This window comes from Micrasema longulum, unplaced genomic scaffold, assembly GCF_059751315.1.
Source record: "Micrasema longulum isolate JH-2025_06_02 unplaced genomic scaffold, ASM5975131v1 h1tg002930l, whole genome shotgun sequence".
Lineage (NCBI taxonomy): Eukaryota > Metazoa > Arthropoda > Insecta > Trichoptera > Brachycentridae > Micrasema > Micrasema longulum.
In genome coordinates, this window is record NW_028280048.1 from 35,455 (window position 1) to 55,446 (window position 19,992).

Sequence of the window (19,992 nt, forward strand, 5' to 3'; positions counted from 1 at the left end):
GTTAATCTTTGCTTTTAATTTTTGTATAAAATTGTAAGATTCAATATGTCCATGTATTTATAATTTTCTCAAACTGAACGGTTTGGGTAGGTAGGAAGAAATTGCCTTAAAGCAATATGCCCGCCCTTATATGTATATTTATTGTATATGTATATAAAGTGTCAAATAAATAAATAAATAAATATGCTTATGAGCTCTAGACATCCGTATTTAAAAAAAAAAAAAAATTTCAATCTCTGTTGTAATATATCTTTCAACCATGATTCATATTTATAAATAATTTTATCGTTTTTGTTTATTCTGGAACATATTTGTTTTTAGTTGCATTCAACAATTTCCTATCAACTTTTCCATTGTGTGTCAGAGGCATAACGTCTAGAAAAACAACCCCTCCACGAAGTTGCTTCCAATCAGAAAGGTTTTCTGAAAATGAAACATTTCTTATTTTGAGACAAAATCACTTTAACACACAGAAAACTATAGAAATACCTATCTTTACCTTGAATATCATGATTGCAAACAATAATATAAACCTATAGTCCTTAAAATGTAAAATGATTAGAATGACAGTTGTCAGAAAAAGTGACGACATAACTTTGTAGAAACGTCAAAAGAGTTATTTATATTGACACATGAAAAATCATTTGTATCTGGCGTGTTAATTTATTTTTTTAATACAATGCTTGAAACATAAATCAACATTAATAAAAAAAATCAGCTTTAAAACTAAAATAAATCTAATTATTATCGACGTTTTAACATGGTTAAATCATTTTGCAAAAACGTTAGAGATGGGACAAATTGATCAATGTAAATTGATCGAATAAAAACAAAATTCATTTGATGTTGTTCATCAAAAAAGTATAAATGTCTCATTTTTTGGTGAATAATTGTGTTAAACACACTATAATAGGCTTGTTTTTGCGTTTTTTATATGAATTTTTGGAAACAGAGTTTCATGGTTGCATGAAATAACTGATAAAGTCGATTTGATAAGTGATCAGTAATTTCCCATCACTAATGAAATTGGTTTGACAGCTGTCATTCTAATCAAGCTAAATTTTAACAACTATAATATTGACTTTTTTATACCAAATAATTGTCTTCTTTTGTGTTTTTAATGGATAACATTCCAATATGTAAGCATAAGTGGTTATGCTTGATACTAATATTTACATTGGTTGAAATGTTTGATCGCCGATCAATTTAAATAATTGTTAGTAAATATTCGTATATAACCACTTAAGTGTCGTGAACATGTGGATAGTACAATGGATATGACAATATTTTCTTGTCCCAGCTCCGTAAACAGCCTTGACTACGCAGAACTATGGATGTAAAATTACGTAATTTTACCAAAAGGCGCGGTAAAATACCGTAATTTACGGTAATTTTTGGTAAAAAACTAATATGACGTACTAATTTTTATTTCACGAAGATATAACAAATACGAGTGGCTTTTTTTTAGGACACGTTACATGACAATGAAAATCAGGTTTAGATCCATTGGGTGGTTGTCGATATTTTTTTTTTTTTGATTTATAAATTCTTTTTTAAGTTAAAGTCAATAAATGTACTTTGTTGCATAAGTAACCCAATAAGACTGTACTCATTCGTAAAAGACTGATTAGCAAAAAAAGTACATACCGAATGACCTTGAACGTCCCAAACTTATAATAAATCTCGACAACCACTCGGTGGATCTAAATCGGGTTTTCACTGTCATGTCATGTCCTAAAACAAAGCTTTTCGTATTTGTTATATCTTTGAAAAATAAAAATTAGTAAGTCATTCGCTTTTTACCGAAAATTACCGTAAAATACCGTATTTTATCAAAATCTGGTAAAATTACCGTAAACTAGCGGGTATTTTTACAGCCTTGCATTCCTACGCAGGACAAGGCCCCAAACGCTGGGACAATACGAAAATTCGGCCGCAGATCACACGTGAGAACTGCGAAAATAAATAAACGCAACGGCATATTTATTACGAGCGAGTTCATCAAAAATATTATTTATTTTATACCAAGATATATTAGAATTGTTAAAGGATAAATTTATTTTTTTTCATTTTTGACAGAAAAATGCAGGGGAGCGACACGTGCACGTCGAGCAAATCACTATTGTCATAAGGTCCATACTACGCATTCACACGAGGATAATTTTGGGTGCGCGAAGGTGGGGTTAATCATTGTTCCGCGGAGATAGCCTGCCCAGTGCCCGTCTATCTCAATAACAATGATGTTTTATTTATTTATTCATACAAGTATACATGTTACGAAAAAATAATTACGTATCCGTTACTCTATGAGGCCAAGAGCCCAGTGTTAAGTTGGGATACAAAATAATGTAAAGTGGAAGCATGAATAATACTAAAGAATACTAAAAATAAAAATACATAAATTTTAATTTTAATAAACACACGGAAAACACGCTTAATAGTACATTAATCTATGCGATGTCTCGTAGCAGTCTCCTGCAATGTCTCGGAACAATGTTTTGTCTCAAAAATTGCTCTTTGCATGTGGACAATGGTCGAGTCCTGGGACAAAACAATATTATATTGTCGAAAACGATTACATGTTTTTTTTTTACAAAAAAAACTCTACGGGCCTTGCTCATAAACCTGGTATAAAGTTGCGCCAATGCATAGTGGTAGAATGAGGATGAGAATACAATTCTTATTCTACCACTATGCCTAGGGAAAACATTATACCAAGTTTATGAGTAAGTGGTACAAATTTGTACCATCAGGGAATTGCTATATAAAAAGTTAATATGATTTATGTATTTACAAAAATAAATTTTAAATCCACATTATAAACTACATAAATATTTGGGAAAAAAAGAACTTATTTGCTATCATAATCATAAAATTGAGGTTTGGAAAGGAGTACAAATTTTACACAGCCAAACGAATGATAGCTCTACGCAAAACTGATCCCCAGGAGTATTTTTTTGAAACTACCGTATTTTTGGGACCATAAGACTCAAAAATTCAAGCAAAAAATGGGTACATCTTATGGTCCGATGCGGCTTAGGGACCAAAATTTTTTTTTTTCTAATAAATCCATTTTGGGGAGCGTCCTATGGTCCGATGCGTCTTACCGTCCGCAAAATAATGTAGTGAATTAAAAATATTCGAAACTACTAAAAAATGTCCAAATACGTTCCGACAGTGATTAGTTACCTTGAATGCATTTTGTACCGCCAGGAAACAAAGGGTTAATGCTTTAAATGTTTAGAATTTTGTTGTATTTCAATAAGGATGGTTGGTCTATTTGTGAAAAAACAATGAAAGTATTTATCGTTACCTGTAAGTTTTCGTGCACTTCGTATTCCAGAGGCTAGACGTTTGCCTTCGGTGCGAGAGGTATTGGGCTGGATTTCCAACAATTTTGACATAAAATATTTATTTAAAATACGTTCTGCACTAAAGTACACTCATAGTTTCTAGACTAATGCATAGGATTGCATCTAACCTTAATATGACAAAAATGATCAAGATGCGCTATGATTTATGTAACATAGCAATGCCTTATCCATTAGAAACGGAAAAAAAAATATGATGAAATAATGTTTAGTTATTCCAGATTCGCAGTACTCCGAAGGATCCGACAATACCTGTTTGGTATGTTTTTTTATGTTTACCTTTGACAGTATCCTTTATATCCTGCGCTGTGAGATTACATCCTTTTGCTTTCTGAACAAATGCCAACGGAAGATCACCATTCTCATCCTTTGATATTCCGACTACACAAACATACTCCACCTCATCCAAATCCCGGATGACCAACTCCAATTCTACTGGACTTACCTGAAAATTGAACCATTGAATTAAATTGGAAGACGCATTCGATTCATTCCCACCCTTATCTTTGGGTACGGTGATGTTTTTCAGGGCATCGATAATTGTTTTTTATTTATTTATATACACAGTATGTACAAAAAAAAGCTAAATGTACTTTGGCGGGCTCATTGCTTGAACTAATATCTTCGAACCAACCAAATATAATTGCTTTAGATAAATTTTACTAAGCAATATATTTTGTCCATTTTGATAAAATCCTTTTTTGTCCTTAAATCATTTTTTTATGTGTGTGACTGAAAGTTAAACATACATTATGCATTTTTAATATGGAATACTTACTTGTTTTTAATTATTTACTTAATTTAATGTAATAAAATTAATAAACGTTTTTTATTACATTTTCAATATATAAAAAATATATCGTATACTGTGTATATATTTAAATAATTATTGTGTTTTTTACTGATCAGCTGTTCCTTTCCAAAAAAAGCAAGCTCTTGTGCGTCGACAGGGACTTACACCAAATTATCATTAAAAAATCATATGAATTAATGCAATAAAAAATATTGTCACGCTATTTTAATTGTCATTTGAATGTAGTTGTGCAGAAAACAGCCAGTCTACAATTTTGAAAAAATGAGATATTGGTGTTATCATATTCAGCAAGGTCAATTATATTCTGCTTAAAACAGCCATGCTGCTTTCATACAAAAAAACTGTAATAATCACCTTCTGAAAATTCCATGATGTCAAAACGTCATGAAAATGAATGTCACCTCATACATTCAGAGCTTTTATGAGGTTTCATTCAATATTGACCTCGCTGTTTTCAGCAAAATGTATATTTTAGGTTGTGTAATCAGTCAGACTTAAAAAAATCACCGACATTCTTTTAATTCACAATTAAATTATTTTTAAAGTTATTATAAAAAAAAACAATGAAGCAATTCTACATTTTAGTACCCTAATAATATAAACATAAAATAATATGATCAATGCATAATGACAAAACACACATCAGAGTTTTACAAGGGCTGACTGTTTTCTGCAAAATGAACATCTCAGGTTATGTGGGCAACCAGACTTCAAAAATCATTTCATCTTGTCATACACATAATTAAACTCTTTTTTGTTTTATAAAAAAACGAATGCATGCATTATTTATCATTTGTCAAAGTAAAAAACATTCCAACTGTTGTATGAATTCGATTATTCACCCTTTTCACAAAAGTGCTATTATTTCAGTTTCACTTTTCTATGGCTGGCTGCTGTCTGCATAACTGCGTTCATTTATATGATCGAATTGGTTTTTATTATAATGAACCTAATTTTGTCTTGAATTTCCTAAATTTCTCTAGGAAGGCTATTAAAGTTTTACATGCCCTAAATACATATAATTTTACGGTAATTGTTTAGACACTTTGGTCATTTGAAATTTTTTGAAATGTGGAGCTGGTGACGGACCAATTTCATTAAGGAAAGCAGTCAGTAAACCTCTTTAGCTTTAAGTGCTTACAACATTTCCACGGAACTGACATTATATTATACGTTTGTGCATAGCATTTTAAATTTATAATTGGTAAAAGTATTAAATGTCTTACATGAGATGCGCGATATTTCAGCATCTCTTTGGTTCTTCCTACAAAATATAAATACCCTTCCTTGTCTTGATATAGAAGATCTCCAGTTCTGTAAAAACCCTCGCACAAAACTTCTTGTGTGGCTTCTTTCCTGTTGTAATATTCCTACAATTTAAAATTACAAAATATCAAATATTTAAAGCTGTGCATTCATCGAACATCTGAAAAAAGTTTGCAAGTTTGTTTTAAAAAAATTCTAAAACTGAATTATTTTTTAAATATACCGTTTTTTCTATTAGGTAGTTCATTTCAGTAGATCATTTTTTTTATTGATATTTGTCCATACAATTCCACATATCCTCAATGAGGCAGTTCAGTAGTTTTTTAATATATTTTTTAATTTTTTAATAGACTCAAACTAAGCCAATTTTTTTTTTTTTACAATTTTTATATAATATTTTATCAGCGCTATGAGTTTTTAAAGTATTGTATTTCTGAAATAACTCTACGTGTGACGTCAGAGGTTGTTCTCTGTTAGTTCTTCCCATTGGTTCGTTTACAGTAAGTCAACCGGAAGTCTTCCATAATTCTCATATGATAGGTTCATTTATATGAACCAGTGACGTCATTCAAAGTAGTTAATTTTTATTAAAATATTTTTTATTATTTTTCTCGTACATTTTCAGGAAACTTTGCCGTAGAATTTAATGCTCCAATTTTTGCCGCGCACAAGAAAACAATTATTGTATCCAATTTCCCGTAGGGCTCAATAACAGAATTACACAGAGTAAATTAAGTTACATTTGACATTTAAATGTGCCAAACAAATATTTCTTGTAAAAAAATTGTTCTACACGAGTACTTATATAATTGATCGCCAAGAAATTATTCGCAACAGGGAGGAAATGATCATGGAATATAATGTATATCTTAATATCGGCAGTTAATGTCATATACCCAACATGTGCGAGCCAGAGGTGTATAGTATGTGGCATTGCTTGAAAATGAAGGCAGTTTGAAAACGACAGAAATTAGTAACATTTTTGGGAAGGGAAGTCCAGCCGTGTATGAGTCGGAAGCGCTATAAATGCCTAGATTTCTATAGTTCGTTATTTAAATATTCTCTATCTCTTTCGAAATATTTGCCTAGTAAAGTCAGGTGCGGTGACGTAGTTGATTAGACAGTCAACTGTGAAACTGGCGTCGCGGGTTCGATTCCCGCCAGTTGCAAGAAAAAAAATCAAGAAATATTTTTTTCTCAATTTGTCTGGGTGTTGTGGTGAATGTTTCATAACCTCCATCCATATCCCCTCTTTCCTACCTGCTGACAAGCCTCTAAATAGAAGCTTAGCGGGTTATTCCTTTAAAAATAAAAAAAGTTAAAATGGAGAAATATTATAAACACTGCATTTAAAGTTTTATTTACTCAAACTTTTAGTACAAAATAAACGTACTTCACAGGCGTCGGCGTCGTGGTGGTGTTGGTTAGACGACCAACGGTGAAACTATCGTTGCGGGCTCGATTCCCGCCAGATGCAAGAGAAAAATCAAGAAATTTATATTTTCAATTTTTCTGGGTGTTGCGGTTTTATTTTTACAACTTCCTTCCATATTCTCCCTTTTCCGCCTTCGATAAGCTTCTAAAATAGAGGCTTAGGGGTTATTCAGAGAATAGCAGGCTTTTTGCTAAAATCAATAATTTTTCAACGAACCAAAAACTGACTGGTGAAAATTGGTCGTAATTTGTAAATTTCATTTTCATTTTATGAATTATGTCACATCATTAAATAAAAAGATATATATTTACACCTGTTTTTAATGGGCAGATAGAACTTGTGATTTTTGATAGATGTATCACTAAAAAATGCTTCACTAACATTTTATATGATGAGGGAAGGAATATATATAATGTGGCATCAGAAAGACGGAGGCAGAAAGAGGATCTAAGAAACAAAATAAAAAAATAAAGAAATTAGAGTTTAAAGGATATATAATGATCTTTTAGAGGAGTACATAAAAGTTCAGGGAGTAATACAAAGAAAAATAATACAAAGGATGATTAACTTAAATTACGTAGTGCAATAAAATCCGTTTGCCTTCATTTTATAAGCACAAGAATAAATAAATAAATAAGCACAAGCAGGAAATTCTCAATTGTGTTCATTGCAGTTAATGTATGTAAATTAAACCGTAAAAATATTTTGCAAAAAATACACATCGCGGTAATGCTTTTTAAAATTAAGTAAAAAAAAGTAATTAATTGAATTTATTTACATATTATTATTTAAATTACTAATTCCGCCATAACATAAAATAAATTAAACTTTTTTAATTTAGTAGTAGTAGTTAAAAATATCTTAATTTAAATACAGTGATGGTGTAGGTAATAAATTTTTATTATCTGTATTTTTCTATTGTAATTTTTATTATTTATATTTTTCTATTATTTTTTTGTATGTTGTTTTGATTATTTTGTTTATTGTCTTGATTATTTTGTATATTGTTTTAATATGTTAATAAACATTTTCGATTTATATATGGAAGAGTCCCGACTTAACACGGAATTTTCTAACAAGTCGGGACATAAAAAACATATAATTGTGTCTATGATAACATTGTGTATTTTGTACATTAAATAAAAAATTAAAAAAATTATGAAATATTAGTAAAAACGAAAAAAAAAATTCAATCAAGGAATAATTTAACCGTCGTAAAGCATATTCGAACCTCTGATCCATGAGTCCGCAACACGAAACCACGATCTGGCTCAAATATTTGGCAGAATTCGTGGTATTTGACAAGACTTATGATCTGTATTGACCATTCTGCCTATTTAAACTATCCATATTTTGTAGATTTAAACATTGTTTATAGCATTTTCGGTATTAAATTGTTATTTCACAAAAACATTGTTTGTACTTACTACGGCTGGAGTAAATTAATTTTAGAAAAAAGTAAATTTATCATACATTGTGATAGAGATTCAAAAATGTAATAATCAAAATATATAAATACATTTTTTTTTATTTAAATGATTATTTTTCCGTGCTATTTAATGGGGAAATAACCGTGTAGTAATTTGTAGATACTCGAGTAGAGCAGAGAAATTAATGAGTTGCTTCGAAACAATTTGAAATATAATTAATGTACAGGAACTTTTAAAAAATTATTTTGCATTGTGCCAATCAATTTTGGAGTACGGTGTAATCGGTTGGGGTGGTGCGAGTGACATAGTTTTAAATAGTGTATTTGTTGCACAGAAATTCATCATTAAAATAACACTAGAGTCCCGATACAGACATCTACTGAAGAAATATTCCACAAATCACAACTTATGACACCAAAACAATTAGACGCTAAAACAATACTCACTTACAGATTCAAAAACTACTCTTACTCAAATGAAAGACATAACCCCTACAATACATCACATAATCACTAGATCCTCAACACAAAGACAACTTAAACAAATACATACTAATACCACTTTCGGACAAAAGGATTTTGAGTATTATTCAATTAAAATCTATAACTACTTTTACTATATAATAAAACAATTATTGAGTTTTTCTACTGACATTTCTTGGTGGAACTGTATTTTAATTATAATAATAAAAATACTTTATAGTTTTATTCCACTTATATTAATATTTTCTATATTTTTTTTACCAGTGACCGGGTTTCGTCGTGACCGACATCACCAGTTTGACGATGTCGGTCACGACAAAACAAAAAAAATAAAAAAACTCTTAAATAAAAGTGGAATAAAACTATAAAGTATTTTTATTATTATAAATAAAACAATTAGTAACGAGAAAATGTTTTAAAAGGCTTTAAAAAAATGGATAGTGGAGCTAGGTAGAAGTAAAATGGATTGTCTCATTCGCACAAACCAATATTGAATTAAATGCTCCACAAGCGTATAGCTTATGTTAGGTTTTTGCTATTTTCATTGTGCGTTTTATAATATAAATAATATAGATGTACAGTTTTTAAAACAGTCAGAATATTTTGTTAATTATTTCTGTTTATTAAGTAAGTCTTCTTTGTTTATTCTCAATTGTAAAAACATTTCAAAAAAGTATATTGTTAAATGTCCTAGGCTAACTGTCCAAGGGTAACCCCAGTGAAATCACATTATTTTTATTATTGTTTATAGTTTGTAAGAGTTAAATATGAATAAATAAAATATAAATAGAACGTATCGGATGAAATTACCCCCGATTTCCAGAAATTCTCCAGCAGCCAGTGGACCACATGGTGACGGTATCTACCTACTGTCTACAAAATATTCTCTTCGGACATCTATCTCCCTTTGTTAACCATGGAGTTGATACAGTGCTTTATTTATTTAGTTTTTTATTGCTTACTTCTTGGCATGAACACTTGACAAACTTACTACTATGCTCTATTTTTTGTAAATTTATTAATATCATTCTAACTTTGCTGGAATTCCACTCGTCCATGCGCTTTGTAGCTGCACGATGATTGGTTATCAAGCTTTCATATATCAACTTTAAAATACCTTAATTTTGTAAATGGGGTCTAGAATTCAAATCGTCTATGCGCTTAGTAGCTGCAAGACGTGTTGTAATCTTACTCCTTTTTATTATTCATATTATTTTATTTTTTTTAGGATCATTAATACACTAAATTTATTTGTTAATTTTAAAAATGTACAATTGGGGGCTAAATTTCTAACTGTCTATGCGCTCTGTAGCTGCAAGATGTCCTGTAATCTAGCTCCCATGTGTTATAATTTTTGATTGATCTTAATTGAAAACGAGGAACTAGAATCCCAACCGTCCATGCGCTCTGTAGCTGCAAGATGTACTGGGATATTTATTAATTGTACAGCGCCCTTGAGGTGATTTTCACAAAAATGGCGCCATATAAATTATCCAACAATATATATATATATATATATATAAGCTATACAAACATCCCAATAATATAAATTTAAATTATGTGATGCTATTATGTAATGCTTTATCTTTTTTACTACAAATAAATTGCGCTTCAGTTACATTAAACTTCAGCTTAATGTTGGAAAAACAAAATACATGGAGTTAGGAAGGAAAAAGCCAAACCCAAGGATGAATGTACTTATTGATAATGAAACCATAGAAAAGGTTAATGAAATGAAATATTTGGGGATAATACTTGATTCAAAATTGACATTAAATGCAAATTTTGAACACGTTAATAAAAAAATATCAAAAAAAATATTTTTCCTTAGTAGATTGAGAAATAAATTAAATAAAGATACTGCAGAACTAATTTACAAAACAATCATTCTTCCACATATAGATTACTGCTCAACAATATTATTTTGAGCAAACGAAGGAAATTTAAATAAACTAGAAATTTTACAAAATAAAGCGATGAGAATAGTTCTTAAGAAAAATAAATATAGCAATGTAAAAAAAATGAGAGATGAACTAAAATGGTTATCTGTAAGAAGGAGACTTAAATTTAATATGTTGATATTTATACATAAATTTTTTCACGATAAATTACCAAAATATTTTAAGGATAAAGTTGTCTTAAACAAAAATTGTCATGAATATGCTACTAGACAAAAGGATAAAATGAGACTACCATTATTGAAAAGAGCTGAGTCGCAAAATTGTTTGATGTATAAGGGTTTAAAAATGTATGATGAGATGCCTGAATGTATGAAGAATGAAAAGTGTCTGAAAGAATTTAAAAATAAATGTATAAGTTACTGTAAGGAAATGTAAATATATATAGATGATGTAAATGTACATAATAGTTTATATTAGTTTTAATATAAGCTAACTAAAGAATTAAAAAATAAAAAAATTAACTTACTTTAAATACAGTCGGGCCCTTTACCCAAATTTCTCCAGTTTGGTTACGTGTTTTGACCTCTTCACCTGTATCCTGACAGATAAGTTTGTATGTCAACCACGGCAAAACCTTGCCAACTGAATTTTCTTTTTCACAACCCGGTGGAACTGTTGTGACTGGTCCAGAACATTCCGTCATTCCATAGTTGTTTGAAATGTACCCGTTTGGCGTTTTTGACTGAAAAGAAGTAATTAATACACAAATCGAGAAAATCTACTACGTGCTTTCAGAATATTTTTATTTAGTCTTAAAATAGTACACACATAATGATTGAATGTCCTAATATTAACTTATATCTAATTATTATTAAAACATATACTAATTATTAATTATTATTTATATCACTACAGAGATGGGTAGAATTTTTGTTTCAAGATTATGGATATTCGAGCGTTTACAGGGCTTATGACCTGTCATAGGTTGGGTTCAAGTGGCCACTTTTATGTAGAATTCTACAATATTCCCCATTCCGCTTATTAGCGAATATCCATATCGGTGACATTTTTGGTTTTAGTATATATGTCATGAAACAGGGAAAGCTTTCGCTAGCGCGTTTTGGAGCGCCATCTATGTATTTGATATTGAGGTTAAGTATTAAAGCAAATTACTTTATTTATGTAGCTAAGACTCTATCCGAGTTAAATTAATTACTAGTAATCGCCTGCAGATGGCTCTGCAATTGTATTTACTTAATTTTGACCAGATCATGTTTTTACACAATATTATTTTTGGTATGTATATATATTTACATATTTATACACACACAATTCTGGGTTTTAATTATTAATTTATTATATAAATAAAACACGAGTGATACTTTAATCCACAAATTTGGAATATCCAGAGACCGGTTTCATCGTACATCTTCGAGACTGGTATCTTTATTAAAGAGTTAAATGTATTTATACAAAACAGAGGTAAGGATAGATAATTCAAAGTTATATGTAAGTAAATTAAATATGGTTATTTTAATCTTAAAGATAATTATCAACAAATTTTCTTTGGGTTAACTAATGAGTTGATATAATGAAAAATCAGATAAAATTGACATTTTGTGCAACTTTTCACAGATCGATCAATAGATTTCAACACTCAGGACGCTTTTTTGACAGATGGCAGATCACATTTAACTTTAAACGGTCCCCCGGCGGCCGGTCAAATAAAAGTAACTTTTTTGTTAATATTTAGTTAACTTTTTTTGATGCAACGCATTTTGACATAAAAGTAACTTTTTTTTTACTTTAGCCCTGACTTTAATTTAACTTTTGTCGATGCAACCGGCCCTGAGTCGTAGATAATGAGAAAAAATACGCTGTCAGTATTAAAAAAACTGTAGCTGTAAGCTGTAAGGCAGTTTGATTTTTCTTCAAGGTCTTGCATTTTTGATTTTAATGTATAGTAAGTATAATGTTTAAGTATGTCCAAATGCTTGCAGACTGGCTGGATTTCTTCCCTAAGGAGTTATTCATATTAAAAAAAATAAAAAAATAATATTGTAAGTACTTCTTCTATAATCCGGCACTTCACTTTTGCGTTCCTGGGGTGATATTCCAAACGCTCTCGCGGCCGTAGAAAAAGCTTTTATCTCGCGTATTTACATACAAAATCATCATCATTATCTTCCCGCACCTATTGGTGCATAGGGCACTGCATTGGTACAGAAATCGCAGCGTATCTTGATAATTTTTGTTACATGAAGGTAAAATGATCAGTGTTACGCTCCAGGGACTATGAAATATTTTCGTGTGAAAGCACCTATAAAATAAATATTTCATATCAACCATGTCGGGAACCGAACCCAAGACATCTCACACCACGAGGCTGACTAAAAAATACGCGAGATAAAAGTGTTGTTTACGGCCGCGAGAGCGGTTCAGAATAGCATAGCTCGGTACCTAGTATCTGTGTTACCCTAATTATTTGTTTCTCAACTCAGCTCTGTATTATTTACTTTTGCAGTAGCTTGTGGGTACTGTGCTGTAAAGCCAAGTAGCGTTTAACCTCTCAAATGACATGTTATATTCCATTCAATGCATACTTCTATTACAGTATGAAAAAGTGGTTATACCTTTAAAAGCCTACTCATAGAGGTTGGCAAAAAACTTCCCAAAACCAATAATATTTTTAGCGATGGCATTTGATAAGATTTTTTCCTCACTTCAGGGTGGTTGGCAAATTCTGTTGCTGCAGCTTCGGCAAGTATGATAACTGATGGCTGTAAAAATAGAAAATTTATTATCCTCGCGAGAATGATAAAACTTAAAATCTTTTGAGCTGATAAAATTGATAGTCGTAAATAAGAATTCAGGTGTTATGCATTAATCAATACTTTAGATTATTATGTCATAAATCATAATATCAGTGGCGGTATTTCCATAGAAGCCCATAAGCCGGGCTTGCCTATTAATTTTATTTCAAAATTACCAAATCTGGACCAAACGCTTCAAAATAATTCATTTCGTTGTTTAAATTTCGCGCCAAATGAGAATCAGAGATCTGTTCGACGTTGGTACTGTACGCGTCCCGAGATCCGAACCGTATGAAATCCGTGTGCGCGAACGACACTATGTCTTCTTATCTTGCTCACGCACGTGGGGTTCTTATGGGGCTTATTTCACGGTGCAATTCGCATGTAAACAAACAGTAAACTCATAAAATGTTTGTCTGTATATGTTGAGTTTTATATGGGAATCTGAAGCCAGCTTCTTTAAGGTAAAGTTGGCAGAGAGCGTCTCCTGTATTTCGTATCGAACAAACTTTACGATTGTTAATTATGCTATTTTTTACGGAATTTGATAATTTTAAACGGTTATTTTTATCTTCATTGATTAAAGACCCGTACTGGTTAAGATTTATGATAATTTACTTCATTTTGTGCAAACGTCATATATAAAAAGAATTCGGAGATGGCCGACGTTTCTTTTTTATTTGCCTATCTACTATCCTTTTCCTTTTCCAATATTATATATCAATTATAATTTATATTTATCTATCTATGGGTTCCGATGACTATTATTCAACTCTACGCATGCTTTATTTTATTAATGTTACTTATTGGTAATGGTTGATATCTGAGGAATTACTTTATATAAAATAATATTGTGTTTTCTTTATTTCGTTTATTTAAACGAACTCAGAAAGATTATCCTATGCATATTTTCATAAAATATTGTTATTCGTCATAATATACCTTTTGGATGCTTTGTAGACTGTACAACTGTAGTGAAGAAAGCATACATCATGTTTTCACACAAGTGAATTCATCATCATTCCTTTGCCGCACCTAATGGTGCATAGAGCACTGCAATCGCAGTATATCTTAATATTTTTTGCTACATGAAGGTAAGATGATCAGTCTTACGCTTCAAGTACCAGTCCAGGGACTATGACACATTCTAGTGTAAAAACATATTTTTAAATAAATATTTCAAATCAACGATGTCGGGAATCGAACCCGAGACCTTTTGCATGGTAGGCAAATGCGCTGACCACTATACTATGAGGCCGTCAGGGAATTACACCACATGTGAATTAAAAATATATATATGGGCTTGCCTTACTCGTAAACCCTAGGCACGCTACTGCATAATATAATATGTTTTTTTGCTATACGAGTACATTCTACTGTAATAAAAAAATAAGGTAAAATTTTCAATTTCAAATACTCGAGCTTTTCGTTTCTGGCAAACCTTTTTGTTTTAAATTGGTAGCATTGTGTTTAATTTCATGCCAATATCTGTATTTGTCCAATAGTTACGCACGTGTTTTGTGAACAACAAAAAGTTAATTTAGCGATTTTTACAATGTTTGATTTAATTGAGCAAAGAAGTTGCATTAACTTTTAATTGTAGCATGAAATTTCTGCTGCAGAAGCTTTGAGAATATTGCAGAAGGCTTTTGGTGGCCAAGTTATGTCACAAAAAAATGTGAAGCGTTGAAGACAAAAATCGCCCTGGACATCCATTAACTTAAACTGATGAACAACACGTCAAAGAAATTAAAGATTTGGTGCTCAAAAATCGTCCATTTACAATTAGAGACCTCGACGATACTTTTAAAATGTCATTTAGATTAGTCCAGCCTATTTTGAAAGATGTTTTGTGTCTGAAAAAAGTGAAATCTCGGTTGGTGCCAAAAAGACTTTATTTTTTTGGAAAAACAGCGTCGCGCTGGAGTCTGTGAAACAATGCTTTCTGACTATCAGGATAAGATAAAGTGCATGATAAGTAGATATAAGAGTTGAATCTAAGCATGTGACTCAGAAAAAAACGACTAATCAAGCGAATACTGTGCAAAAGGTTAGTCAAGACCGAAAAGATCGCGCCAAAGCCGTGCAAAAATAAAAATCATGTTAACAGCTTTTTTGACTATCGTAGTGTGGTGCATTATGAATTCCTTTCGCCAGGCGAAACTGGTAACAGGGAACATTATTTGAGCGTTAAGCAACGTTTACGTGAAGCTATTCACAAGAAGAAACCAGAATTATAGGCCGACAATTCTTGGTGTTTGCACCTCGATAATGAACCATCTAACTCCAATGAGCCAAAAATTAAACTCAAATCCTTCCATAACCATATTATTCGCCTGATTTAGCACCGTGTGACTTTCGGCTATTCCCCAAGCTTGAGAGACTGCTTCGGGAATACCGTTTTGATACGATTGAAGATATAAAAACCGAATCACTGCGCTGTGCGCTTTAAAGGCCATTCCGAAAGTCTTCTTTAACAATTGTTTTCAGGATTGGAAAAAAACGTTGACATAAGTGTATTTTATCGGGAGAAGAGTTCTTTGAAGGCGATGAAAAATAAACAAAGATTTTGCTACAGTTACATAGAGTATATTTTTCTGTCTTTTACTATGTTCCTTACTATGGATTTTGTTTTTACTACGTATTTTAGTGAATTTTTAAATACGTTTTTTTACCATGTCTCTAAATATATCTTTCAATATGTTTTTTAAATATGTATTTCACTATATTTTTCACTATATTTTCAGTATGTCTTTGTCCTTTTTTTATTTCTTGAATTATTTACTGTTCATTTTACTTTTTTGGCTGTCTTAGAACGGGGTAAATAACTCCAGTTAGACAGTCAAAGCAACTTTGTAAAAATATGTTATTTTATGTTTATGATATGATAATAAATAAAATAAAATAAAATACTAAAAAATAATTCCGTATTGATGAAAACGAAACATTTGAGTCCAGATAAATAATTTTGCAGCATAAAGGTTTTCATAATTTAACTAGACAAACGGTAGTTAAGTTTGATGGGAAATGTTGGACCAGAAAGAAATAAAAGTAACAAAGATAGGAAATGAAAGTATTTATGTGCAGATCAAGAATTTCGGAGCCCAAATGTAATTCATCTAACTAGATAATAAAAGTTAAATTAATGATTGTAAATATTGGTATTTAAGCACTTACCAACTTTTTATGTCTACCGGTTTCGTGACGTACCCGTCTCTTCGTCAAGGCACTCACTACACCAACATGCAAATAATAAGATAGACTTCCACCTTTACTATCACCGTAGTATACACAGTAATGACGAAAAAATACATAAATTACATGCAGAGTTAAAGGGGATGTAAACACCACCAGGTCTAAACATGCCCTAAAATTAGGTTAATAATATTTAGAGATATATTGCAGAATGTGTAGGAGGGGAGGACAGGAAGGAAAGGGGCTAAGCGGTTGAACGTTACATGATTGTAAAATATTTTATTATTTATTACGGGAATATTCATTTTTAAAGCTTTTTTAATGTGAAAGTTAAATTTGCTGGAAAACGTTGGATCAGGAAGGAATATAAGAAATGAAGAGGTAATAGCTATTTATGAGTATGCGCATGTAAATTATTAATCGTTTGTAATATTTATGTCTATAAATAATATGGTAGTGTATAATATATTTAGATGCATATATGTATAGCAATATGAGAGCCTGATTTTTGCTCAAATTTTTAGTACAATTTATAGTTACAATAACAAGGTCCTTTTTTCTATTTGTAACTAAGATGTAACAGAATGTACCAAAGCGTAAAATATTTCAGATTGAAGATAAAATACCAACCTTGTATTTCTCATATGCTTTATATAGTCTATCCGGAGTAAAATCGAGTGGTGTATGTAACCACGTCTGCCCAAGAACGCAAGTCAGTATTACAGAAAGTGACCCAGATATCCATGATAACGATGCAAAATTTAAAGTAGAATCTTTTGCAACAATATCCGGCTCTAATCCATAAACTCTAAAAAAAAAAACAATAAAAATTTAGTACAAAAACAGTACCCGCTTATTAGGTATAGGTACAATACGTGAAACTCAGTCCTACATTGGTTATGGAGCAGATAGAGAATTAACAATTCATAAGTTTACTAAAACAATCAACAAAACAACAACAACAAAAAAAACAAGTGATAATCATAAAAATCATAATTAAACACACAAATTAGGCAAATATGCCCCTGGGAATAATAATGGAATAATAATAATGGCACAACTCAGAAAAAAATAATTAAGGAGAGTATTAACAATTGACACACACCCGCACTATCAGTACACTGACATTCATTCGCAAAAACAAAGACATAAATTAAAGTTGTGTTGTAAGGCACACTTGTGCCATCTAGTTTCAAACATTTTCAGAAATAACAATGGCATAATGATTATTATGCCACTTGTATTTCTTGGATATGAGAAAAAAATAAAGTTTAAAATTGTCATTTTTGCTTTTAAGGCTATAAAATTATTTTTAAGATTTATACCGTTAATTATGCGAAAATACCATTGGTATATTTAGGATTATTTCAACACACTTAACTCAAAACCGACAATTTTGGACATGTGGCAATATTACCGCTAATGTGTGATCTTTATATATATAATTCCTCTGTACGTGTGATGTCACTGAACTAGTCGTAAACGGTTTACGTGCGGTTTTCAGGGAAATGTAGATCTTTGCGCTGCGCGTGTTCGTAGATATTAAAATCTTCAATCTTATACGTAAAAAGGAAGTTAGGAGCATAAATGTTTTATTCATCGATCTACCAGGGTTGCATTCATTTACAAAAAAATGAAAGAATGTTGTTTTTTGTGTATAAAAAAAGTTTGTTTTTTAATGTTTACAAACAGCATTAATTTTTTGTGGATCTCAATCAGATTCTTTACCTAAATTCCTTATAATTTCTACCCATTTTTTTCTTTTTACTGGATTTTTTAAAAAAACAATCAAATTCAATACATTAAAAAAATGGTATTCCTACATAAGTGCACCCCTCTGATGGGGAGTAGAACGGATTTTGACATTTGCATATTTGAAAAATATTTATCTTATATTTTGGAATTCAACCATAAACAAGTACCTAAGTACCTACTTATCAATGAAAAGTATGTTTCCAAGCTAAAAGCAGGTAAGCCAACGTTCGGGCAGGACAACGTTTGTCGAGTCCGCTTGTATGTAATAATATCTAACAAAAACAGTAATCGCCATTTTTCACAAATATTATAAAATATACAAAAAAACGTGAACAAAAAAAAATATTTAAAGAATGTTCTCTTGCATAAATAAAATTTTCTAGGGTCACCTTCGTGCTCACTTAAAATAAATGAGTACACTAAATAACACGATAAAAGCTGTTGTTACAATAATTATCCTATTATCGTTACTTGGCAGCAATACTTATATTATCTCTATCATATCATAGTTTTATTATTAAAACATAAATAATGCAACAAGATCGTAATTTAGAGAGATATCTGAAAGTTATTTATAGAAAGAGATCTACAAAAAACGCATACTATTTCAACAAAAATTTTGCCCCGCCTAAAATACAGACATACTTTGAACTAAAAATGGCTTCACACATGTGATAGCGATCTCTTAACTATACGATTTGTAGTTTGGGTGATGGCTAACACGGGTGCTAAATACGCAAATTACGGATACTAACCAGGAGGTGAGTTCTATTTCTGACAAGGTCGGGAAGAAAACGAAGTGTTTCTTTACTACAATATCTTTAATTCCGCTTAACTAGACGCGTAAAGCAAATAAATGTTCATCTCTATTTTATCTAAAAAATTATTAAAATATGGCACTTTTGACCTAAACCAAATACCAATTAATAAAAAAAAATTCTGATGATTTACCAAAATATTTTAATTGTGTGGTCGTTGTAAATTAGTCTTCTAATACCGCACTAGAAAATTAGAATCAAGTTGTGGTAAACCAATAATGAACTTTAAATCTATGATCTGAAGTCCGCAACACAATCTCGAGATCACAACCCGACTTGTTTCACTATAATACAATGTAGTATTTTAATATCCCTAAATTAAAAAAAGATGACTTTATAATATTTCAATTTAGTGTTAAAAAAGTGCGAGATATGCTTATAAATAAGAAGAAAACCACAAATAAGATATTTAATAAAAACGCAGATCCTATCTTTGTAAAGGAAAATATGACTCCATTCTTTAAGTATTTACTCTGAAAACGAAGAATAAACTGGCTAACTTTAAATTTGTATGGTTCGTGGAGGTAAAATACTCGCCAGAAAAAATAAAAAGGAAAAAAACGTATTTCGAATTCAATCATCAAATAACAAATTACAATCAATGTTCTCGATACTTCACATAAATTTACAGAGAGGAAAAAATAACTTCGATGCGCTAATTGCATATATAAATCTTATATTTATCTTATATTAATGTGATTGTGATAACTGA

At 30.8% G+C, this 19,992-nt stretch overlaps 1 protein-coding gene across 2 annotated transcripts in view; it reads right to left on the reverse strand.

Annotated features, from left to right (window-relative positions):
* Positions 1 to 218: 218 nt before the first annotated feature.
* LOC148271326 (luciferin 4-monooxygenase-like) overlaps positions 219 to 19,992 on the reverse strand; it is a 42,835-nt gene continuing 23,061 nt past the window's right edge. The window contains exons 6-11 of one of the 2 annotated variants that reach the window (XM_088241525.1): positions 17,338 to 17,515; positions 13,333 to 13,479; positions 11,226 to 11,441; positions 5,412 to 5,555; positions 3,651 to 3,816; positions 219 to 423 (exon numbers count right to left, since the gene is read on the reverse strand). In XM_088241525.1, the coding sequence (XP_088097651.1) occupies positions 296 to 423; positions 3,651 to 3,816; positions 5,412 to 5,555; positions 11,226 to 11,441; positions 13,333 to 13,479; positions 17,338 to 17,515 (979 nt within the window). In that variant the 3' untranslated portion in view covers positions 219 to 295. Of the gene's footprint in view, positions 424 to 3,650; positions 3,817 to 5,411; positions 5,556 to 11,225; positions 11,442 to 13,332; positions 13,480 to 16,689; positions 16,746 to 17,337; positions 17,516 to 19,992 lie in introns of those variants that run through there. The other variant, XR_015825122.1, reaches the window with a different exon arrangement.